Source organism: Chelmon rostratus, chromosome 17 (genome assembly GCF_017976325.1).
Source record: "Chelmon rostratus isolate fCheRos1 chromosome 17, fCheRos1.pri, whole genome shotgun sequence".
NCBI lineage: Eukaryota > Metazoa > Chordata > Actinopteri > Chaetodontiformes > Chaetodontidae > Chelmon > Chelmon rostratus.
Window position 1 is genome coordinate 24,281,502 of NC_055674.1, and position 26,608 is coordinate 24,308,109.

At 41.4% G+C, this 26,608-nt stretch overlaps 1 protein-coding gene across 1 annotated transcript; it reads right to left on the reverse strand.

Moving 5' to 3' along the window:
* Nucleotides 1-653: 653 nt before the first annotated feature.
* On the reverse strand, nucleotides 654-16,536 carry fbxl16 (F-box and leucine-rich repeat protein 16). The gene is made up of 6 exons (XM_041957922.1): nucleotides 15,829-16,536; nucleotides 12,089-12,331; nucleotides 11,188-11,453; nucleotides 8,433-8,517; nucleotides 7,519-7,582; nucleotides 654-802 (listed from the first exon to the last, which is right to left on the reverse strand). Exons 1-6 carry the CDS (start codon nucleotides 16,534-16,536, stop codon nucleotides 654-656), a joined length of 1,515 nt encoding a protein of 504 aa, XP_041813856.1.
* Nucleotides 16,537-26,608: the final 10,072 nt, after the last annotated feature.

Below are 26,608 nucleotides of genomic sequence, written 5' to 3' on the forward strand. Positions count from 1 at the left end.
GAATAACAGAAGTCATATTACACAGAATGATGGAAATAGAAACATCAGTACTCATGGTCTGGGGGACTTACATGTGTTTCACTTACCATATGCAGAATGTGTGTGAGTGTGTTTACAGTGTATGAGCACATGTGTGAGTTCCATCATATTAGCTCAAACACAAAAGCCTTCATTTCCCTTTTCCTAATTCCTCTACGCTGAATCTGGAAATGAGCATGTCACTCCCTTCAGAATCCATTCAGCTCCAAAAAAAAAAAAAAATCAATGTCTTTAGAGAAGCTCTCCTCTGTAAACAAAAGCCTTTTGTTGATCCTGAAAAAGAAACTTGCTGTCAGACAAGACGTCACACCAAGCTCTTCACTCCAGTATCGTCTTAAACGAAGCTCAAACACCATCCCATCATCTTCTGGGTCTGGCATCTACCATCATCTGCCTTCCTGCCTCTCTGTCCACCTGCGGGTCAGTCTACTCAATGGGATGCAGAGGAAGACGGGCGAGTTAGAGGGGCAGGTTAGGGGAGCAGGTTATGAGGAATGGTGTGGTACAGTAGGAGCAGTTCAGTCTCCTGGCTCGCATTTGATAAAAGAGTGAGGAAGAATAAGGAGGAGGAAGGTAGAAGTATGGCGATCAGTTGGTTGGTTGGTTCAGTGGTCTTACTCGATGACCATGCAGTGGGGCAGGTGCTGGGAGTAGTATTTGAAGAGCTCTGCAGTGGCTCCGGGGCAGTTGGTGAGCTCCAGCTCCTCCAGCTCCTGTAGCTGGATGAGGCCTGACAGACCAGTGGTGGTCAGCAGGGGGCAGCCTGGGGGGACACAGCAGGTGGGACAATATTCAGCTGTGGGCTGGGTAATAAATAAGAGGTGTACTAATCTAGCAAAAAAAGTTTATCTGCAGTGCCTCAGCTACAAGTAACAACTAATTAGTCGATTAATTCAATTACCATTGTTTTCTCCACTAATCAATTGATATTTGGTCTGTAAAAGATCAGTGAATTGTGAAAATATCTATCACAATTTTACCAACATCATCATATGTCCTATTTTGTTTCATCAATAGCCTAAACCTAAAGACAATTCGTTTTCAATCACATGAGAAGAACAAAAGCAGAAAATCCACAATATAGATGGTGGAATTAGGAAACACCTTTCTTCCCCTACCCCTGTGTTACGAACATCAAAGGGGTTCATTTACCAAATTCCATCGCAATTTAACAATAAGATGATAAGATGTCTTCTGTGCAAAGTCGTCACAAGTGGCTTTTCGTTATTTAGGCCCTGTATTTCTAAACCAGTGGGGCAGACACTAGATGGCACTATGGGGCTCCAGAACAGGTCACACAGGTGAGCAACATCACACTGTTTCAGGGTTCAGTTGGTTGAATTGTATATCCGCTAGCCACAATGTTGTAAATTTGACCAACAACAAAATAAATAAATAAAAAGAAGTGGACTTATTGGTGATTCATAAAACCTAGTTAATTTAGTTAATTTTAGATGTTTGCATGCTGCCACATTTTCTGTAAAATGGTACCTTTGCTGTGAGGTTGGTTTCTCTTCACCATATATATGTTCTTGCTTTTACCGACTGTGTGTTAGTCATTGAGAAATGCATGCAAGAACAACATAGGTATTTCTATTTTAAATATTAAGTTAATTTAAACACAAGATACTTGTGCTCAAAAAGAGGATTCATTCTCAGTGAAGAACCTTGGAGCTCTAATCTGCCTCTATACCTGCCAAAGAGCAGTGATTCCTAACACGTCTCTGGGGGTCATCAGGTGGAAACCTCCCTTCAACAGTGTTTCGCCTACTTAGTCCCACTACACCTCCAGGAGGTTAGGCAGTGAACTCCGGCGTCCCAGAGTCACCCCCCCTAGTGCCAGTTCACACTGCTCCTACACAATCCAAACAGCACCGCCACGTTCAACTGACCCAGAGATGCTCCAGGTAGTGGCCAGTACCGATGCTACCATTTAACTATTGCTAATGCTACTGCTAACCGCTAGGAAGAACAGAAGAAGACAATACAGTTCCGATGCTACCATTTAGCTAATGTTATGTGCTAACCGCTACCTGCTAAGAGGAACAGAAGAAGACAATAACGCTAGATTCACCTATACTGTTAATGTTAATTGCTAGCTACCAATACTAAATGCTAAGATACTATCATACTCTCACCGCTTTAGCTATTGTTAGCTGCTACAATGCTACCACAGGCCTAGATGCCACATGTAACTGCCGATTGCCACACTACCATCATCTACCCCTGCCTCTCACCAACTGCACCAAGAAAAAGCGGGGTGGGAATACAAACCCTGGTTCGGGTAGGGGATAGAAAATAAAGAGGTAGAGTCAAAAGATGAAAGTAGGGATTGGATACAGACCCTTGTTCGGGTAGGGGGTGGAAAATTTAGAAGGTGCTGAAGGTGGAGGCCTAAACCACAGACTAGATTTAACAGCCTCTTCTAACATTTCCTTCAAGAAGCAGCAAACCCTACCATTTCCTTCAAAAAGCAAACAGAGCAGGAAAACAAACCCTAACATTTCCTTCAAGAAGCAGACAAAACAGGAAAACAACCAAAAAGATCAAAAAACAAGCCAACTCTGTGTCTTACCACGCAAACTCACCTGAACAGGCCGCATGGTCCCAAAGAGAGACTCTAGCTGGCCACACCCCCACCTTATCTAAACTTCCTGGTTCTCTTCCTATTGGCAGAGCGAGAAGATGGGGCGGGGAAAGCAGAGCAGAGGAGAGGTGTCTTGTTCAGACTTTAACCTCTTCTCTTGCCGGGTTAGGCATGCATGTCCTCTGCCTGCCCCCCCACTGTCCCTATTTCACCCCCCAACTACTATTATTTCTCCTGATCCATATCCACTGACTAGACCTAGCAGCCTCATCTGACATCTCCCTCACTGTCTTTCTTAAATTTTGCCCATGCACTCCCAGCTCCCTCAACAGTGAAACAGCTGACCCTGCAACAAAACCTCTACACCCCACTTCAACCGGACAGACCCTGGTCTTCCATCCCCTCTGCTCAGATTCTGTCTTTAAATCTGCATACTTAGTCTTCTTCCTTTCATAAGCTGCCTCCACTGAATTTTCCCAAGGGACTGTTAACTCAATAAAATACACAGTCTTTTTACTCATGGACCATAAGACAATGTCTGGCCTCAGATTACTATAAACTATTTCCTGGGGCACAACTAGCTGTCCTCCCAAGTCGACCTGCATTTGCCAATCATCAGCCCCTACCAGGCAGCCACCTCCCTGCTTTCTCCCTGACTTAGCAGCTTTATTTTTCTCCCCCTCTCGAACAAACTGCACATCTAACCTCTCCTTTCTAGAACTTCCAGAATTCACCTGCTTCCTTCTCTCCTCAATGCCTGCGGCTAAGCTTCTCAGCACCTGATTATGCCGCCATGTATACCGGCCTTGTGATAAGCTAATTCTACAACCTGACAAAATGTGCTTTAAACTTGCTGTACCTGAGCAGAGTGGGCACGATTGATCGCCCTGTACCCAGAGACTTAGGTTCTGCGGGGTTGGCAACACATCGTATGTCGCCCCTATCAGAAATTTAATACGGCCTTCCTCCATATTCCACAGGTCCCTCCAACTAAGTTTCCTCTTCTCAACACCTTCCCAATTCAACCATTGTCCCTGTTTGGCTTGACCAACTGCTTTTGCCCCTCTTAACAACTCCTCCTGCCTACGCACCTGTTCCACTACAAGCTTTCTTTTCTCCTTTAGACCTGCTTTATTCCACACTGGTTTGCCTGGGCCAAGCCCCAAGCCTCCCCGGCCAAATTGAACATTTCCTACTATTTCTGCATGCCTAAGAGCTGCCTCTGCCTCCTGCACTGCTGCCCTTGGGTTCCATTTCCTCCCCCCAGAAGGATTCGGAACCACATTGCTAACTAACATGTCCTTACTCCCAGATAATAAAAGTTCTGTCCTAACCTTAGTGCATTTAAACTCCTCTGTTAGACTGGATACTGGCAGCTGAAGCATTCCTTTCCCATACAAAGCTACATTGCTTAAGCACCTGGGAGCACCCAACCATTTTCTAATATAAGAGCTAACTAGCCTTTCCATTCTCTCTGCTACAGATAATGGGACTTCATATACTGACATTGGCCACATTAACCTAGGATACAAGCCAAACTGCAAGCACCACAACCTCAGTTTTCCTGGGAGCCCTGATTTATCTATTCTCTCCAGCCCTTCTGCAACATCCTTTCTAAATTGCACAACCTGTTCAACATCATTCAGGTCCACATTGTACCACCGTCCTAGACTCTTAACTGATTTCTCCCTAATTGTTGGGATTTCCTCACCATCTATAGCAAACTTTCTATCACTTACTTTCCCTCTGTATATTGAAATACTCCTTGACTTACTAGGCTTAATCTTCATACTAGCCCACTTGAGATTCTGATTGACTTTATCTAACAACCTCCTTGTACATGGCACTGTTGAAGTTAGCAGTGTCATATCATCCATATAAGCCCTAATTGGTGGAAGACGCATTCCATTCTGCCGTCTCTCTCCACCTACGACCCACTTGGAAGCCCTAATAATTACCTCCATAGCCATTGTGAAAGCTAGCGGGGACACTGTACATCCTGCCATAATACCAACCTCCAATCTTTGCCAGCCTGTTGTGAGCTCTGCGATACTTGCACACAGTCTGATGTCTTGGAAATATGCTTTCACCAAGTTAACAACTATCTCCGGCACTTTAAAGTAGTCAAAGGAACTCCAAATAAGGTTATGTGGCACTGACCCAAACGCATTAGCCAGATCTAAAAATACAACATTCAAGTCTCTTTTCTCCCTCTTAGCTGTCTGAATCTGATGCCAAATCATGCTAGTATGCTCTAAGCATCCCGCAAATCCTGGTATCCCTGCTTTTTGCACTGTCGTATCTATCATACCATTCCTTTCTAAGTATTTAGCCAGCCTCTGTGCTACGATACTAAAGAAAATCTTTCCCTCAACATTTAGGAGAGAAATCATCCGAAACTGGCTAAGGTCCGATGACTCCTTCTCCTTAGGGATGAAGACACCTCCTGCCCTGCGCCATGCTCTTGGAATACTTTGTTTCTCCCAAACTATTCTCAGGTATCTCCATAGTGTCCTTAAGATGCCAGGTGCACTCTTATAGACACGGTAGGGGACTCCATTAGGCCCTGGGGCCGAAGAAGCCTTTGCACGCCTAACCACCTCCACCACTTCTCTCCACCTAGGTGGGCTCACATCCATCTCCTGCTCCACTTCCCCTAATGGTGGCATGTCAGGTGGAAGACCTATGTTCCTATTCTCCTTTGAATCTGAATACATCGACTTCAAATACTGTTCAATCTCTGATTTCGTTGCCTTAAGTTGCCCTCCTTTTTTTTGATTAAACAAGCCTTTCACAAAATTAAAGGGGTTCCTAAAAAATGCTGACCTTGCACGTTCCTTCTTCTTTCTCTTCTCCCTAAGGTGTTCTGCCCTTCTGAGTACTGCTAACCTGCTTCTCAGTTCCTCCTGCAACACCTTAATTCCCTCCCTTTCTTCTTCTGTCGCCTTCCTCCACTGCTTTCTTAACTGCCTCCTTTCCTTTACTAACTTCTCTATTTCTCTTTGCCGCCTAGACTTGCCGACCTGCACCCTCTCGCCTTTCCTTTTGACAAGCACCCCAAATCTCTCTCGACCATAGGAGTAGATCACATCTCCAATTTTATCCAATTTCTCCACTACATCTCCTCTAAGCCTGCTTAATATGACTGATAAATCTCTATCAACTGCCTCCCACTCTTTGCTATCATTAGCCCTCGGCCACTTAACTCTAGCTTTCTGCTCCATGCTTCTCTCCTTGGCTGGCCTGTTGCCCTCAACACCAACTGCATCCCCTCTCCGTACCTCCTCCTCTCCAGGGATAGTGTTACTGATATCCTGCGAACTGTGGTTTTCTACCTGTCGCTGGACTTCATCCGACTGATTCGACTGACTTCTCAAGAAATACTGGTCGATGCGGCCACTCTGCCCTTCCACCGCTAAACACTTCCTCCTTCCCTGATGAGCTCTAAGGCCTCGGATTGATGTTATTTTCTGCCAGCCACATGGGCAAACTTGAAGCTTCTTATCCTCTGCTGCACAACTTTTGCTCTCCTTAGTTGCCTTCCCTGTCACCTGAGTACTGCTACCTCTGGCCCTAAGAGATGGGTCCGTGCCCCCATCCCTCACTGAGTCATGTATCCAAGGCATAGTCATATCCGTTATCCTGTTCGTTACCATGCAATCCACCTGTGAGTCATCTTCCACCCCTGCTCTCGCTGACTCTTGGGGTATTTTCCTTATATTGGTTGTAGCTAAGTCTGGTTGTAGCAAGGTTAAGGCTTGCCACTGCTGCCATGGGTTGCTAGCCCATACCAGCACCTGTGGGGTCTTTTCCCTCCTGTCAGCTGTCTTTCCAAGCAGTCACATGGTCTTTCCCATGTTGTCAGCTGCTCTATTCACAACAGTCACTAGCCAAGCTAGTTGTGAGTTAATTTAAACACAAGATACTTGTGCTCAAAAAGAGGATTCATTCTCAGTGAAGAACCTTGGAGCTCTAATCTGCCTCTATGCCTGCCAAAGAGCAGTGATTCCTAACACGTCTCTGGGGGTCATCAGGTGGAAACCTCCCTTCAACAGTGTTTCGCCTACTTAGTCCCACTACACCTCCAGGAGGTTAGGCAGTGAACTCCGGCGTCCCAGAGTCACCCCCCCTAGTGCCAGTTCACACTGCTCCTACACAATCCAAACAGCACCGCCACGTTCAACTGACCCAGAGATGCTCCAGGTAGTGGCCAGTACCGATGCTACCATTTAACTATTGCTAATGCTACTGCTAACCGCTAGGAAGAACAGAAGAAGACAATACAGTTCCGATGCTACCATTTAGCTAATGTTATGTGCTAACCGCTACCTGCTAAGAGGAACAGAAGAAGACAATAACGCTAGATTCACCTATACTGTTAATGTTAATTGCTAGCTACCAATACTAACTGCTAAGATACTATCATACTCTCACCGCTTTAGCTATTGTTAGCTGCTACAATGCTACCACAGGCCTAGATGCCACATGTAACTGCCGATTGCCACACTACCATCATCTACCCCTGCCTCTCACCAACTGCACCAAGAAAAAGCGGGGTGGGAATACAAACCCTGGTTCGGGTAGGGGATAGAAAATAAAGAGGTAGAGTCAAAAGATGAAAGTAGGGATTGGATACAGACCCTTGTTCGGGTAGGGGGTGGAAAATATTATTATTAATTAATATTATTATTTAAAGCATGCATGTCTGTGTGGATGAATCAAAAAATACACACACACATATACGTGTGTGTGTATGTACATACATACATACATACATACATATACACATATATACATATTTTTTATGATTTTATGATTTTATACACACACACACACACACAAACAGACAGAATGTGTGTTTCTGTTGGGAAAGATATAGTGATCATTTATACCTGCAAGAGACAGTAGCCGAAGACTCCGCATTCCAAACAAATGCTGCAGTCCAAAATCTTGCACCTGCAATCACACACACACACACACACACACACAGTATTCTAATCAAAGACCTCTGTATCATTCATTCACGTTGTCACCATGTGTTATATCAATAAATCACTAACACATTAAATTTCAGGCTGTTTTCTTGTAATCATAATCTTCAAAACAATCAAACAAATGCTTGCAGGTTGTAAAATCAAGTGGCAGACTCTCTCATAGTCTCTCATAATGAACATCAAGTCTGCATTATTGCAGCGAGATAATGCAGTTCATACTGCATTACCACTCCACAGTCCTGGATCTTTACTGGTGCATTACAGGACATAAGCAAGTTACTAGAGTGCGCTAATGGATTGTCATACCATAGACATAAATACATCCCAATAGCTGGCCAGAATATAGAAAACGTCCAAAAGTCAGAAACTACAGTGGTGAGCAAAAATGTATAACCTTTAAGACATTTCAGAATTGACAGGTAATACAACCCATCCCAAGTTGGGACACTGTGTAAACCATAAACACAACAGAATGCAGTCATTTGAAAGCAAGCTGTGTTTACCAAGAGCAGTTTCCAAAGAGTTCCTGAGCCGATGTAGTCATATCCTTTATACAATCACGTGACCGAGTCTAGAACATTCCATAACTTTCCCAGTCTTTTGTTGGCTGGAATCGGCTGGAGTCGTCTTGGTACATAATAATGGAACACCTGCTGATCTAAAGTGCATCATGAAACCCCACTGTGGGCTTTTACAAAATGGTGAACTCGACTCATGCTTTATTACATCTTTGTGTGCATGATTGTTTGTGTGTGTGTGTGTGTGTGTGTGTGTGTGTGTGTGTGTGTGTGTGTGTGTGTGTGTTGTGTTACCTGACAGCACCAGCGCAGATAGAGGCTCCTTAGTGATGACATGGTGGACAAGTAGCCCAAACCAGTGTCTGTGATCCGCACACACCTGAAAGTAGACACAATACACAACAATACACCTGAGGAAATCATGACTTTTCTTTGTTGACTGGTGCAATGAGACGCTGATGGAAATAAAGCATTCGTACAACTCGTTTAATACTTCCATTTATGTACTGTAATTTCTACTTGCATGGTTGCTAACATATATGACAATGTCATTGTACACTCACCGGCTAATTTTATTATCTACTCTGTACCTATAAACCTTGCATGAATCACATGAATCAGCCAATGCAGCAACCCAATGGATAAAAGCATTCTGACATGGTCATCAGATTCAGATCATCTGTGTTCAGACCAAATAATGTGATTCCAGTGACCTACATATATGTGATCATAGCATAACTGTTGGTTCTCTGAAGGTAAGCTTGTTGAGAAAACCTTTCACTGAGTGGCTTAGTTCAGAGAAGAATGGACAGAATGGACAGAAGGATGAGAAATACTCAAACAACCAGTCAGTGTTATAGCTGTGGTGTGCAGAAGAGCATCTCTGTATGCACAGACTTCAGTTGTTGCATTGGACGGGCTACATCATATGATAGGGTCAGAATGTTTTGTAACCAACATGAATTCACTGATCCATCGTGGCCATCTGGTGTTGATGGTGGGGGGAATATTTTCACACATTAGGCCCCTTAATCCTGACTGAGCATTGTTCAAATGGCAGACTGTACAGGAAGTGAAACTCAACTGCCACAGCAACCTTAAACTGAAAAAAAAAAGTTCGTGAAACAATTGTGTGTAGCTACAGTAAACACTCTAATGTACATTGTTAACTCTGACAAAAACCTGCTCTGACAAGATGGGAAATCCAACGAAAACTTCATCACGTGAAACATCTCGAACCAATGAAGCATGCAGAGACGGAGGCCTTACAAACATTAGACCCCTCAAATAAAACAAGCAGCAAGGCTCTCAGAGAAATACCCCTCTATGGAGCATGTTATCTGATTTTTCCATCATGTAACACAGCAGGGTTCATTCTGTTTGTTTTTATGCAATCTATCTATTTGAACAAGTTATCTGTTTGCCTCTCAAACACTTGGTCAGTGATCTGAATCTACAACAACAGAATTTTAAGTTTAAGCAAATCTAAAAAGCCACAGAAATACTAACCTGTATCTATTAATATCATAAAATATTGACATCTAGTGATATGGAAAAATGATGTGGATAAAATGTTTTGCCATACCGCCCGGCTTTCATACCTTTTCCTGCACGATTTGTTTTTTACACTAAATCGTTTTTTTTATCTGATTTCTTTGAAAAAATGGTAATTTTATGACTTGTCTGTTCTATGTTGCTGTCTTTGTCTAGTTCTTTGTAATTTCAATTTGGGAAAGTAAAAGAGCACCTTTGGGATGCTGTCTGACACCAAATTCATGGCATTACTATTCCTTGTACCTTGTTGAATTCAGGCAGCTCTGGGGGCATATGGGGAGTCCTACCCAGAACTAGGCAAGTAGGCATTGTCTGATGAGCCATAATCAGCACATATGAGCCCATTCCCGCCCTGCAGCCTTATTGCTAAAGAAGGCAACATTTGCAAGTACAATTAATGAGCATTGCACTGTTTTAAACTGAGCTCAGCAGGAGTACCAACAGAGCTCTGCTAGACTTCCCATCGGCAGCAATATGTGCTATGTCCAATACATGCATGTGTGTGCATGTATTATACATGTGTACATATATGTGTGTGTGTGTGTGTGTGTGTGTGTGTAAGAGTCATGCAAGCATGCAAGAGTGGCATGTGAGAGGCCCAAGATTTCTTCTGCTTTTTTCCTCTCACACATACATAAATATCTATGTATATAAACGCTACTTTCAAACACATACATACACACTGTGCTGTCTCATTCACACACTGAGCAGCCCTATTATTAGGTACATCTGTATAAACTAATGCAGTCCAATACAACAGTTCTACCACATCATCTCTCGTTACAAAACTCAAAATGTTCAGTTTTTGGAAACATTGTCAGAAATGTGTAAATTCAAATACATGATTATCAATGAGATCATTGTTGAAGGTGGTGTGCTGACTTCATTTTAATGAGAGGTATAAGAATATTAGAAACTCTATATCATGCAGTCCAGGACTACACATCACTACCGATGACCTGAATGCTCTGGTGAATCTCTTTTTTCGGTATACTTGACTTTCAGTAGCACAGAAATTTCTTCCAGAATCAGAGAGTCTCTCTCAAACTTGCACATGCATGCACTCTGCTTCTTTAAGTTGTGTTACGCTGCTTCAAAGTAGCATTTTCTTATAGTGAACTTATTATTATCTTATCCTGCTTGCTACATTAAACTTTTTTTTGGTTCGGTTTCAGTAGCAGCTTCCATTCTGGATCAAACTCACAGATGGTCATATATCCAAATTCACTAGCTCCACGGCTGATGAATAGCTTATTGAAATTTGTATGAATCCGAGTGTAGAATGCCCAGAATAAATAATGGCTTACTTGGCCCCTCATGTAGATACACAATTACTATTTTCACCAGAACTTCTTCTTCTTAATAATCATTTTGAAAACTATTTTTACTTGTGTTTCTGTTGGCTTGAGTACAGTCATAGCACTCTACCCTCCTCTGCACATATGAGTCTGAAAACTGCTTTTCCGAAGGAGCACAGGATTAAAAACACACTGACCTGTCCAGCACCAGCTCTTCCAGTTTATGCAGGTCACAGGCAATGTACTCGAGGGCCATGTCAGTGATCCGAGGGCACCAGGACAAGTCCAGGCTGCGGAGCTTACGCAGGTTCTCAGCAACAAGCTCCACACCATCGTCAGTGATCTTGGAGCAGCCAGAGAGGCTGAGGGCAGTCAGGTTGGGAAGGCTGTGCACCATGTTGACCACGCCATGATTGGTGATCTCCCAGCAGGAGTGAAGTCTTAGAGTGTGGGTGGTGTAGCCCTGTGGGTGGAAGGTAAGTGTTAATATGCATGTACCACTGTTCACAATGTAACCAGTCACATAGCTATATGAAGGACAAAACAGTGTACGGTACAGTCTTTGGAGAGGGGAGGGTGTCTTAATCACTTTGCAGACAGTGTTGTTCTCTTTTATTTAGAAACCAGCTACTTTCATACCTTAGTTTCGTAAAACCTCAAAATATATTTGTTAAAAACTTTTCTTGGATACAGACTCAATACTGAAATCAGAAAACTTCCACCATCAGCATCTTCATTAAACCTGCCACCTGACAAGTTTAAAAACTTACTCTTGCATCAAACCAACTGATCTCCAGATTAATTAATTTTTATTCTCTGTGACACTGTAACTAGAAGTTGCCCCTTATCACATTACACACATTTATTTCATTTATCATTGATCAGTCATTTATTAATTGCTAATATACCGTAAAAGCACTGACTAGAGCAGCTTGCATTTTTAACCAAATTAATTAGTTAGTTTGTTTTGTAATACAAACATGTTGTTATAATGAGTATCAAGTTAAAAACAGAATATTTGAGAATCACAATTGAATTAAGGTGTGTGAATGTAGACTGTAAAGTACCAAGCTGGTTTCTCTTGTTTTGACATCCTACCTGTTTGGCTGTGAAATAGGCCATAGCTGTGTCAGTGACATGGTAGGCCTGCAGGCTCAACTCTGATAGGTTGGGAAGGAGCTGTGAGATAGCAGCAATGGCGTCATCCGCCACATTGATGCAGTCACTGACGCTGAGGGAAGTTAGCCGGGCATTCAGACTGGACCACAGGCCAGCCTCTGTGAAGTCATTGCAGCCTGACAGTTCAAGGTGCATCAGGCCTTGCATTTGTTCCAACATGACCTGCAACAAAAAGGCCAGCAGTTTGACTCACTGATGGAGCTGGTGAAATGTACAGAGACATAAAGAGAATATACACAGTACCTGCCTCATCCGAAAAGCATTCAGCAAGAATTCTGGATTTGAGGACACCCCAATTTGAAGGAATACAAAGATTGCAGTTGCCAAATACAATCTGGCCAGCTCTCAAGCATGGGCTGTCACTAAGGGCCGGCCCATACATTCCTAATTTCTAGTGAAATTAACTACTTTGAAGGTTTACTAAATGCCACACTGGGGATAATAAGCTATAGACACATCAGCTACAGGCACTATCTAATTGAAAAGATCAAATGTGTTCAATATCAAACAAATGAGACATTATGAAAAATATATTAGACATGTATTATCCGTTATCAGTATTATTAAATGTTATATAATCATCCTTCTTTTCACAGTAAGAATGTTTATTGCAGATTTTGTTATGTTTCTTTTGTTCAGTTTATGTGGTCGGTGTTAATCCCTCCCTTTTCTGGTAAGCCTTAAATATGAAATAAAAACACTAAGTGTTGAGTTCATGGTAGGTTAACATCAATCAAACAATGGAAATACAACCTTGGTTCAAAAAATAGTGAAGTTATCTATTATGTAATTAAAAACAGGATGTAATGATTTGCAAATCCTTATCGACCTATATCACACTGAGAACTGATGACACCAACTATTAAACTTTCGAAAGTGAAATCCTTCACCACAGATTTTCAGTGGGAGATGGGTCTGGACTGCAGGCAGGCCAGTCAGGTGGCCCGTCTTCTGGATGAACAGCACGTGTGGCTCCAAAACCTGTATGTACCTTTCAGGATTAATGTGCATGCTACCCATGCCTTTGGCACTAACACACCCCCATGCAATCACAGTTTGAAATGTGGACTCATCAGGCCACAGCACACTTTTCCACTATGTGTCAGTCTATCTCAGATGAGCTCTGGCCTGGGGAGATGGGTGGCTGGATGTTGTTTATATGTCTTTCCCTTTGCATTTCACAGTCTTAGCTTGCATTTTTAGATGCAGCAACAAACAATGGTTTTCCAAAGTGTTCCCGAGCCAGTTGTAGTAATACCTTTACACGATCATGTCACATTTTACTGTAGTGCCACCCGAGGGACTGAAGATCACTGGCATTCAATGTTGGTATTAGGCCTTGCCCCGATTTCTCTGGGTCCTCTGAATTTTTTACATTATGAATTGGAGATGGTGAAAGCCCTGAATGCCTTGCAATTGTGTGTTGAGAAAAGTTCTTAAACTGTTGGACTCTTTGCCCATGCAGCTGTTCACAAAGTGGTGAACCTCGCTCCATCACCTGTTACCAATACATGTCTTACTGGCATCAAATTCAGAATTGACTGTATATTCACAAAAAACAATTAAGTTTATCAGTTTGAACATTCACTATCTTGTCTTTGTAATGTATTCAACTGAATACAGGCCAGAAAATCTTTGCAAATTATTGTATTTTGATTTGTTAACATTTTGCACAGTGTTCCAACCTTTTTGGAATTGAAGCTGTAATTTGGAAATCATTAAATTAGTGTTTCTATTGGAGAACATACAGTGAGAGCAGAGCTTTGAGTATGACATGACTAAGTAGTTTTGGTGCCTAAACCTAAGCAAACAGTGACCATTTCACCACGTTAATCACATGCTGACGAATGTCCAGTATTATGAAGGTCCGGTCTGATGATGGTCCAGTACAGTGAAGGTGCTGTAGGCCTTTGCCTGTCGCTGGTACTTGATCATTCTCCAACGGCCAAAAATGTTGCTTTGACAACGGTCACATATGTAATTTTGGGAGTTGCTGGCGGTGGACCTACTCAGTGGATATGAGTATGAGGACGTGGTGCAATAATGTATATAGAGTCTTTGGACATAAAGCAGCACAAATGCCACTTGTTTGTCTTATGGTATCAGAGCATGCTAGACAGCAGTGTCAAAACACCTGAAGGCACTAGGATTTTTCCTTCACCCCTATTTCCAAAATATCTGTTTTTATACTGTCATTTATCATGCAAACAAGTTCCAGTCATTCATTCAGACCAAAGTAACAGTCAATCATGTGTCTAATGTATCTCTCGCCTATTTTTTTTCCATGGACAGACAAAGACTTTTCAAAGAAATGAGAGCATCATGAAAAAAAAAAACTGATGAAATTGAATAAAAATGGGCCACAACAAACTATGTTATTGTGAAAAAACAAGATGACGCATTTCAAAATGCAGAGCTAAATCTGGATTATTTCATTCATTTTAAACATTTATATTAAACACTGTGGGTCTCCAAACTCTCAGAGCACCGACAATGTGCTGTAAACTAAAACCTTTGCTTTTGGAATTCTCTATTTTGAGGTGCAACAAAATGGTAAAGCACAAATCAGCACCCACAAGAGGAAAGGCCATATGTAGCCAGCAATTCCAGTTTTCTCCATAGCAACCATCCGCTCATCCCAGAATAGCACCCTTGCCTAGCAGGTATGAACAGCCATCTGAGAAACACTCTGGAAGCATTATTCCTCTGTCCTTCCTAGCAATGGAATATGACTGCACTCCTGTTTAACATGCTCATGTCATGACATTACCATAACACAAACAGCTAGGATCGAGGTGACCCAATGTCCCATATCCACTTCTATACAGACTCATAACCAAAAACAGATGAAAAGGTAGCTTATTAAACTGTAGTTTTAGCAGGCCCTCTCCTGAGTGTCCCAATGACGTCTTCAGCTTTTATCCCACTACTGATGGCACTGACCTGGAGTACTGTAGATAAAAGCCAGAATTCAATAATGAGTCTCAAATAAGGGTCTGGTTGCTAATAAGGATAATAATTACAAAATATTGAGGAGGGGGGAAATTAATTATACCTCAATGGCTTATAAGGTGAATTTACCCACATCACTGCAGAGTCATGTCATACTTACCACTCTGCTGGTCTTACTTTCTCTTTAAACTGTTTCATTCTCTAATTTCCAGTCACTTCTCTTTTCCAAATTTTTAGCTATGATTAATGACACTCAACACTTCCTGTATTTATTACTTATTACTATATATTATTCTTGTATTCCTGCAATGTCTATGTAATATTTCCAGTATTGCATTTCACTGTGATTGCACCATGTATGATTGCATGTGACAAACAGAACTGAGTGATGCAGCAGAAGTATCAGTGCAGGACATGCTGAGTTCCAGTAATAGTACTTTACCACTGAAAGCAAAAAAGGCAAACTGGAAGCAATGAATGTACTAATGGAATTGATGGAGTGTGAGTGTGATCAGTACAACATGTAAACATGGAGGAAGCGTTGAGGTTGTAGCAACAGTAAATTAAGACATGAACACAGCAGAAGACTTCTTACTAAAATAAGGTCAAATGTGATGTAGAACAGGGGGGAAATAGTAAAATCTCAAAGAGTAGAAAAAATTCTCATCCAATAAATTCCCATCTTTTCCAAACCCATCCTGACTCACCTCCAAACCAGCATCTGTGATAGTGGACCTCTTGAGGCTGACTGAGCGAACACCTTTCTTGGACAGCGGGTAGTTGTCGATGAACTCACAAATGTCCAGGTCTGACACACCTACTAAGCAGAAAGACTGGAAACCACGTAGGGCGAAGGCCTGCAGACTGACAAACTCCTTCTCCCCACTGGGCAGCAGGGTGTACAACTCCTTTGCATGCAAGATGGGTGTCACACCCTCCCAGAACTTGGGTTGGTACAGCACCTTGCGCCACGTCTTGCATACCTGTGCCAAGACACATTTTTCAGCTGTGGTGAAGTACCAGAGCAATCGGTTGAGTAGCTTCTCATCCAGGACAAGCTGGCGCTCCAGCAGCATAGGTTTGGGTAGAGTGAGAGGGGGAAGCTGACGAAGGGATGGCTTCAAGCCCACCAGAGGCATTCCAGGCTCTAGGTCAGAGCCCAAAAGAGAGGCTGCGGATTTGGGCATTCCAGGGCCGTCCAGATGGTGGTGGTGGTGGTAAGGAAGGGATGATGGCGGAGGGGGCAGGATGGAGGGTACTGAGGAGGACTGGCACAGGCGGTTCTTGGCAGCAGGTGTCCCCTTGGTGATGCTCGCACTGCCCAGACCGTTGGGCTGGCTGGGGGGCAGCTTGACCATGCCATTGCGAGTCACGCAGGGAGACTTCAGCTCACTAGGGGTCGACATGTTCAACATCGGGAACCTGGCAAGAGACAAAAGACACATAGTGTGCTATAGAAAACTTGTTTGCAAAGCCTCATATATAAAGGCGCAGGGTGTGTTTAAAGACTTATTTAAACTCCTTTGGAACTATGTCATGATTGTTGATACAAGCAACCATTTTGCTTACAACTAATGTTGGTCCAATAACTAGTAAGTAAGTAAGCACACAATCCCTCTGTTTCACTGAAATTTGATGAGAACTGTACGTATTGTCAAAGACAAACTTCAGTTGCCTGGACACAAATATTACAGCACACACTTTAACACTCACACACAGTTTCAGGCACTTTAAAAGCATTTTCTTTGAGTGGGTGACCAAATCATTTGAGGATCATTTTATGCACATTTCCCCGAGCGTCAGTACACTAGCATACACATGGTTCGTTTGGGATCTCTACTTGGATTTAAAAGAGCTTTGTGGGTTATAACAGTGCTGAGCCAAACAACATGTGGACCAACATTCCTCCATGAAATTGATGAGCAGAGTGGTAAGTGGTGAACAGCACAACCGACCCTTCTCTGGATGTGTGTTCTGCTCACCCCAGATATCCATACAGGACTGTGGTGAAACTGGTGGAACTGGTATAACTAGAGCTGGTGATATCTTTAGGAGCTACTGATTTTAAATACAAGTCCAGCTGGTGAATATCAAGCTTTTGCAGACATTAGCAGTAGAGAAATGTATTATGCTTCGGGACTGTGAAAGTTTCTCTCGATGCTTTGATGATTTCTTAATTTTATTTAAAACATTTTTGCAATTGGAATCCATTTCAGTTGTTGTGAATCCAAACTGACTACAGCTGCTATCCAACTTAAAGGAGCATGGTAGACTTTCCATAGTGGCCTGTCAAGTGGGTAAATTCTATAATTATACCAGCTCCATGTCAACTGAGCAAACTCCATCCACTAATAACTAAGCTCTCCAAAAAAGCTTGTAAGTGGACATTCAGTTAAGATTATTTCCTCAAATTAATAATAGGTTGTGAGAGAACTTAAATCCTCATGTTTGTCAACTGATACTTCAGAAAATGCACAGTATCAAAATAATGACATAAAATTGTGTATAACGATAGAAGGTTTGACATATATAACTTTCCACTATTTCAAATGATCTGTTTTGTTTTGGCTTGACATCACTGAAAACAGTATTCCATTTATGAATTAAAACAAAGAAAAGTAGCAGGGGCATATTTGTTATTAGACTAAAAACCAGTTTACAGTCAGCTGAGTCAGCGTCGGCTCCATGAGCACCAGGGGGGCAGTGGCCCCCCGTTTCATTTACTGTGCCCCCTCACTTGTATAAAAGCATGTCAATGCTTTTAATATTTTTGTTTGTGTTGTGCTGTGAATTTGATGTGTTGCCACATGTGTGTTCTGAGCAAAACATTTCAGTCAATGTAAAACGTCCTTGTACCCAAGTGATATCCTCTTTTATCTTCATTCAGATTAAAAGGAAAGTGACAGGAAGACACTATTGTATACTATTGTTTGTGATTTTTTTCTCATTTTGTTGTTTTGTTGAGTTGTTTCACTTTCACTGTTCATGACTACGTTGCCCCTTGGATGTTTGTTCTTGTGCTGACGTTGAGCTGAGTAAAACTGCTGTAACCATCATCAGTATCGTGTTTGAATAGGCTGCCTCTCTTTTGTTCTTTGCATTCAACAGAGCTGGACGCTGTATCCAAGTGAAAACACATCATGGTGTAAATGAATGCTGTGGCCCATGGCCTCACCTAGCCTGTTCTCTGTGATCTCACTGTATCAGCAGCAGGAGGACAGCTCACAGGCTCAAACCGCTCAGTTATGTAATACGCTGACTCTAGGGCTTCACACAAAGCAACATTTCTCTGCCCCAATCCACTGACAGAACCAGTTGTGCTGCTAACACCTGCTACATCCATTACATGTGCATTTACGCGTGCATGCTGTCTGTAAGTTATCAAGAGCATTTTTCAATATGATCACTTTTGGCAGCATTTTGTGTTCTATCACTTTAAAGCATTTGTTGTTGGTCCCTTAGCAGATGGAGACTGGCTCTGCCTCCACTGTAGCATCACCGAGGTTCATCCATTACATAATTCAGCAATGTCGTCAACTAGACTGGCTACAGCAAGCACTGTGAAACGTTTCAAAAAAGCTGTCATGTTTCACAATGTCAGACTAACCCATCAGGGAAGAGATGAAGAAAATATTCAGTCACATGTCACAGGCTGGGCTAAAGCAAAATGAGGTTCATCATAAGGTAATGAATGCACAGCTACAGCAAAATCTATATTTACCATTCCTCCGTCTGTTATGTCATGCGGCTGTGGCGTCTCTGTCAGGCAGGGAGGCTCTGCTCCCTCTGATCCACCACAGGCAACAATAACAGGACTTCCGGCTCTTCACAATAAAACCTTTGTGTCCACAAATTTAAACTGACTACATTGTAAAACAAAAAACATAAAATTGTCCTTATTAATGTAAAATTTGATTAAGCTGAAAAAGCGTTTTCATAATTGTAACTATATTTACGCTGATTTTAATTTTATTGATTCCATTGTTTTTCTAAGGTAAAGAGAGTTACATTATGGAAGCTTTTATTTTATGTGCCTTCTTATAGGTAGTATAAGCATGTCTCTCAAACGAGTCATGTGATCTTCTCTCTTGTCACAATTAACAACACAACAACAGAAAATGTAATAAAGTAGAAGCTATGTATTTCAACAACACTCCCAGACTCTTTGTCTTCTTACTGACCACAGACCTCATTTACTGTAGTGAATCAGCACTAATTGTGGTCTGAATACACAGTATAAGAAAATTAGATTTTAAATGTGTGTTAATTCAAACAACTTGCTATTTAACGCCATGTTTTTTCTGTTAAAATAACAACATAAAAAAAACATTTATTTTTGGCCAGTGTCAAATTATACCTGCTTTATTTATTTTTATACACCTTCTAATTTGTTCTCTGTCCTTACAGGCCTTCCATCAGCCACACAGTGTTCAATGATACTTCTTTGAGAGAGAACTTCCCACTGTAAGGCCGAGGTGCAAATGCAATCCATACAACATGCTGGAATTCATATACAACATAACACTGACACAGATATTTGTTTTTAGCTAATATAGATATAGGCTGTTTAGAGATTTTAGAGACATTATATGTCCACTTTGTGCCATGAAAGCACCAAAAGATGCATTATCCAACAGAAATGCATGAGGAATGCCAGCATTTCACCCCACTTACACCTGGTAAATTAAAATGGGAGGTGAATCTGGTAACACATTTGATTTTGCCTTTGCGCTTACACCTGGTATTTTTAATGTGTTCTCATTGTCGTTATCCTGACTGAGATCAGCTGTCTTTCCTCCAGGGCAAAACCTGCGCAAGTAATTTGAAGTGCCAGCAAATCGGCCCTAGACTGACTAAAAAAAAAAAAAAAAAATTAAACAGTTTTGTGAGTTGTTGACTTTGTGGAACCTTGTGAAGTAGAAACATTGTGAAACGATGTCTACAACAAATTTTTTATTACTTGTCCCCTCTTGTAAATTTAGCAAACAACATAATAATAATAAAATGTTAGTGCAGACCAGTCAACCCTTCTGTCTTCCTGTTGATTCTCCTGCATTTTATGTTCTTCTGCTTAAAAATTTTCCCTTGTATCTCTCATATTTTCAACCTTTAATATTCTTAATAAAAACATTGGCTATAAGGTTGAGGCATAACTGCCTATTTGATGTGTTTGCTATGTGTCCCTCCAGTACAGCAGGTGACAGTATGTAGAACACTAGAGTCATTCATTCAGATGGTACCAGCCAATAAAACAAGAAGAATAAGAAGCATCTAACCAAATGGGTGGTGGCCTACCCATACAGCAATGTCAGTAATAGTAATGCTTTTTGTAAAATATGCCACATGTATTTCTGTGTGTCACATTGAGGGAAAAGGGACAAATCTGTCAATCATAGGCACACCCAAACATGCTCCCTCTCCTTCTCCTACCAACTGTCTCTCTCGCCATCAGCCTCTCAAAGTCATTTGGTTTGATCCCTGGCCTCGGCAGTCTAGCATCGGTGTGTGAGTGTGTTAATGCTCATAATGAGCAGGTGGCCTAGCTGCCATGTGTGAATGGGTCAATGCAGGCTCATGTTGTGAAGCGCTTTGAGTGGTCAGCAGACTAGAATCGTGCTATATACATACATTCATTCATCATTTACTCAAAAATGTGCCATTTTTGAAATGCATGTATTAATTTTTAATGCATTTATTAGATTCTCCATTCTCCATTATGGTTGGCTTTTGTAGATACAGTATGTGTCATAATGTAGGCCTATCATACATATTTAACCATTTTCTGATCATTCACATTCACTCACACGTAACAGACAGTATATTGATTTATGGGAATACCCTTGTAGCATTTGTAATTAAACTGAGTACATCTTGAAGCAAACAGTCCTGTCTCTTCTGTAAAAGTGAGTCTGCCCTGCTGAACCTCTTGTAAGGCGAAACAAATTGAGTTGAAAATAAGAGCAGTGTCACTTTGTTTATTGCACAGAGCCTGAGGTTAAAGATGACCAAAACATGTGTCCCTCGAACAAAGTTTTTAAATACTGTTGGAATATTTTGATTGTGAAAGACCTCTGTTATGTACCCTGTATTTATTTAGTGTTTTTCTCCATCCACACAATGATGACTTACAAGCATTGGAAGCAATTTGGGGTTCAGTGCCTGCCCAAGAATACTTCGACACGCAGACTGCCAAGGCCAAGGATGGGATCACCAATCTTCTGATCAGTGGACGACTGCTCTACCTCCTGAGCCACAGCTAAAGGCCTCACATGCTTTAAACTGAACAACACAAATCACTCAGTTCTACTTTCCTTATGTCTACTGGTTTACAGAACTGCTGGTAAAGCTGAATTTATCACCTACACAACCAACCTTTGTGTCTCCAAAGAGAGCTTGTGTGCAAGTTAGACACATATATTTGGGGTGGGGGGGGTGGGGGGGCGGGTTCGTGTTTAACGCAACTGACATAGTTTAAAAACACTTTGGGGTTCAGCATCTTGCCCAAGGACGCTTCTAGATCCAACCACCAACTCCTTAAGCTAATGAGTAAGTTAATTGAGCAACACCAGGGCTGGATTATGTGATTTAGAGCATGTCCACTGTCCATGCTAAACTTGTAAATGCATCCTTTTCTCTTCATTTCAGCCCCCATTCAGACTAAAACTACTTTTTTCTTCTTTCCCAAAAACTGAGCTTGTATAGTGTGTATAGTGAGAGTGTGTTCGAGGTAAACAGAGCTTCTCCAAAACAATGACATAAGCTGTCCATTGAGGGTCAGGAGTGTGTCGCAATGAAGTTAAGAAGAGAGCCTTTAGCCACCTCTAACTTTCTCTCTGATTGCTCATTTCAGTTCAGTGTAGCTGAAGACACAACAGACCTGCTGTGATTAACCTGCATTTGTGAAATAATGATTTTATCAGTCATTGCAGCTGTTTCATACTCCTTCGGTTGTCTGACAACAAAAATATAAGAATACGTACAGTAAATAAGAACAACTATATTGTGAATTCAAAGCAGACTTGATGGAGGTGGAACAGAGTAACCAGCTGTGTGCAGCTGTCCTGTCACAGACAGCCGTGTAGCAGCCAAGAAGAGGAGCACTTTCTATCATCCAACTTTTTCTGTAATCATGCATTTTAAACATTGATACAGCCAGTGATACAACACAGTTGTAATTAACCTGTATTTCTGCTGATTTTGTCAGACGATGTTGTGATCATGAAATAAGGATTTGGTCAGCCGGGCTGTATGTCCCACTCCTTCACCAGATGTTGGCTGTGATGCGCAGTTTTGTTGCTTGCCAACTGAAAAGAGGACAAAGAAGAAGAGATTTAGCCATTTTCACGTTGTTCAGATGATTCGCTGTGGACAAAGGTTACTACAAAAACAACATGGAAACAGTAATGTTAATAATAGTAGCAATACCTTACAACAATACAATAAACAATACACATGCTCATAACACACCCATATGCACACATTTGCACATATACACGCATGTGCAGATATATAACATGACACAATATAAAAATGCCATTCTAAAAGAAAAATGTTTTTTCTTTGAAAGTGAAAGTTGTCAATGATCTAATGTCTACTGGAAGTCCATTCCAGAGTTTTGGGGCCTGCACATCAAAAGTCTGATCCTGTCTCGTCTTAAAATTAGACTGAGGAACACCAAGAACTATGTGATTAGATTATCTATAACCATGTTCAGGCTCATAGGATGTTAAAGGATAACTTTCATTTTTTACAACCTGGACCTCATTTGTAGCATTAAATACGACCATTTACTCACCCAGACAACTTTGGTGGCATTTGGAGTCGTTTTGAAGAAATTAGCCCCAGAGGAGCGGCGCGTATATCCGTATAATGCGAGTAATCGGGGCATCCATGCGCAGCCTCTATATGCGCATAATCTGCGGCGAAACTCGTTCATATTCCAATATTTTGTTATGATATGATGGTGCTATTCCCCTCTGAGCCGGCGGTCGGCTAGTTTAGCTGTAGTTTGGCACAGCTATGGTTCGTTATTGCGTATTCGTAGCCGACCGTCCCAGAGTCAGCCGTGTTGTGGCTGGCTGCTCGCAGCACGCAGCGATTGGTAATGACATCATCCACGTCAGAGGTAGTTGTCTAGAGAAGCAAGATATTGATAACATACCACCACGGGCTCAGAGGGGAATAGCACCAGCATATCATATCAAAATATTGGAATATGAACAAGTTTTGCCGCAGATTATGTGTTTATAGAGGCTGCGCATGGATGCCCCGATTACTCGCATTATACGGATATACGCGCCGCTCTTCTGGGGCTAATTTCTTCAAAACGACTCCAAATGCCACCAAAGTTGTCTGGGTGAGTAAATGGTCGTATTTAATGCTAGGTTGTAGTAGGTCCAGGTTGTAAAAAACGAAAGTTATCCTTTAAGAAGTCTGTTGGCCCAGTCCAACTAGCACTTAAGAAGCAAATAATACAATTCTATAATCAATTCTAAAATGTAGAAGAAACCAGTGCAATGATACTGGGACAGGTGTAATGTACTCTCTTTTTTAGTGCCCCTTAAATATCTTCCATGTATGTCCGTCTCCATGACTCTCTTGACCTGCTCTTCAAAAGTAAGGTTAGAGCCAATCATGAGTCAAAGGTTTATGGAGTGTGTGGCATGGGGAGCTGTACCTTCCATCCAAAGCTGTGTTTAACTTGTTTGACAACAGGATAAACAAGTATAAAATATTTTTAATTAATTAATTATATTTTGTTCGAAAAAACAAAAATCCACTAGCTGTCCCCTTTCCCTCTTCAAATCGAATAGAAGTTAAACCAAAACCAGAACTGATTTTTTGCTTATAATGTTATATCTACATTATCTCCCATTACTTCACCTATCATGTTATGGGGGGGCCCAGGGGACCAGGCCCACCTGTTATTACTGTTTCATACCATGGTCTGCGTGAATACTCGATTCAGATTGACTGTAGGGTGTTAACTAATTCCTGACCATGGACTCCTACTGTACAAAGTGTTTCAGTGAAACTATCCATGAATTTTTCCAAATGAACGTGCTGTCTGTATCGACATGAGTAACCACAGCAAAAGGGATGCAATAAAAGCTTCTGTTTACAATTTATTGCAACGCGTTAGCAAGCTAGCAGCTAATTAAAACAATGAGTAATGTCAACATTTCTTTTAAGCTATTTTGAGAATATTACAACTTGACTGGGATACAGCTGAAGAGAGAAAAACTGAAGAGAAAAGGGTAAAACAGCACAGAGTTTACACAGAGAGAAAATCAAGTCAAATCAAATAGAAGAAGAAAAAGATGAGATCTGCAAACACACACATAAAAAAGAACAAAACTACACTGAGAAACTTCCTTGAACAACAACAAATGGACTTGAATACTGCGCTGCTGATGCTCTGCATAAGACCTTTTATGTCGCTGTGCAGTCCAGGAGACTACAGTGCTGCCAGCCTGAATTCAATGTCATGACTGACACCAGATTTAAGACCAGCAATGCAGTGTTTCAAGCTATATCTAAATGTTACAGGACAAGCCGTAAAGATACCAGCCTCCATCAGTCCATCATCAGACCTTGACAAAAAATTTGAATAGCTTATTTAAACATGAATGTAGTCTGACCTCACACTCTGAACACCACAGGATAGCTACTGCAACACACAAGCTGCAAGAAGTATGTGAGATGATTACCATCTCATATTCATCATAAAAGGTTTGTCGGCGATAAACAAGAGTAAGGCCAGACCCTCTTATCTAACAAAGCTCAGTTCAGCGGTATATGAATGCCACGCCCTTATAGGCCGCGTCCTTCAAAGGATGTGGCCCCTGAACTGAGACACAACTACACACTGTAACTCAGTCTTCTTCCTGCCTGTGTGTGCATGGCGGGAGGGAGGAGACACAGACCTTGTGCTGCTGCCGGAGGAGCCACTGACTGAGATCAGGCTACTCTGAGAAGCACGCAGCGGCATCAATTACAATATAGCGGGTCTAGTATAGAGGGTCTGAAACGTTGCTGTTGGCAGCAGTGTTACTAATAGCGTACTCTATGAGTAACTAGTCTATGTGTGTCTATCTGTGTGTGCTATGCCCACATAGTGTGAGTGTGTGTGTCTGTGGGATAACTACGTTTGCATTAACAGATTCAAAGGTTATACAATTGTTTGATCAAAATTATTGCTCACGACAATTCAGTAGTCTCTGGATATTGACCAAATTATGCTCTTGGTTGTCATGCAGTTTATATACAAATTGGACACTTTTACACAGACACACGGGCAAGTGTCTAATTCTCACAGAGACACTGAGAGAAGCCGAATCCTTCTCCAGGGGCGTATTCACACAGAATCTTACTCTGAGTGACTAAATTCTAAGAAAATTCTTAGAATTATGATGTTTTCTGAGACCAGATCCAGGTAAAGATAAAAGCTATTCAAAAAAAATGCTTGGAGTAGGGAGGAGGGCTTTGAAGAGGCTTAAAAGTTTCTTAAGCAAAGCAAAGGGCCTGTAAGTTTTCCTTTTTAAAAAAATAAAAAAGGTAATTAGTAATATGCCTTTTTTGTTATTGTTTAGCTAAGTAGTTTTGATGCAGTCACTCTGATTTTAGTTAAGCAATTATGCAGGGTAGTAAGTACCATTGAGACTGTTTTTTCTTTGGAAATGAGAAAACAGGTGGCTTAGTGCTGGTCTGGAGCTAAATTTGCTCCCTTAACAGCTACCTGATTAGGCATACATTAGATTTTTAGAACTGTCAAAAGATGACAGTTGTTCATCAGATCTCCATTTACAACTCTGCTTTACAACAGTATCTTCTTATGGTGTGAGAGTTTAGTTTGTGTTTCTTAGGTTTAACAAGTGCAATAGAATCCAGGATGCAAGCAAAGTATTCCAGACTAACTACGTCATTGGAGTTAGTAGCACTAGAAAAGACTCTGACTTGCAGAATTTGAATTAAAAACTCAGGAGCATTACAGTCTGCTGTTGATGGTTTGGTGATCAGATCCATAATTACTTGATACATAGTTAATTACTTGTACAAATACCAAGTGACAGAACAAGGTCCAGGGTGAGTTCTTTTGAGGGTGCAAACCCTTTAACTGATTGATTAAATCAAAAGAGAGAATCTCTAGGACAACAAGTATGAATAATAAAATCACTAAGTATCAAAACTGAATCAAATTTAAGCTCAGTCAGACAGACCTGTCAAGCCTCCCGTTTTTCCTGGGATTCTCCCATATTTCACCCGTTTCTCCCACTGTCCTCCTGTTTAAATATTTTTCCATAAAACTACTGTATATTGCACCTTTCTAAGAAAAAAAGGTTGATTGTAGCATTGACAGGAGGCATAACTGGATGTTTGATGTGTTCACATTGTTCTCCAGTTCAGCATGTGGCAGTAAGTAGCTGTAACATTCATTGGCCACTGCCAATAAAACAAAAAGGAGAACAAGAACAAGAAGAAGACAAA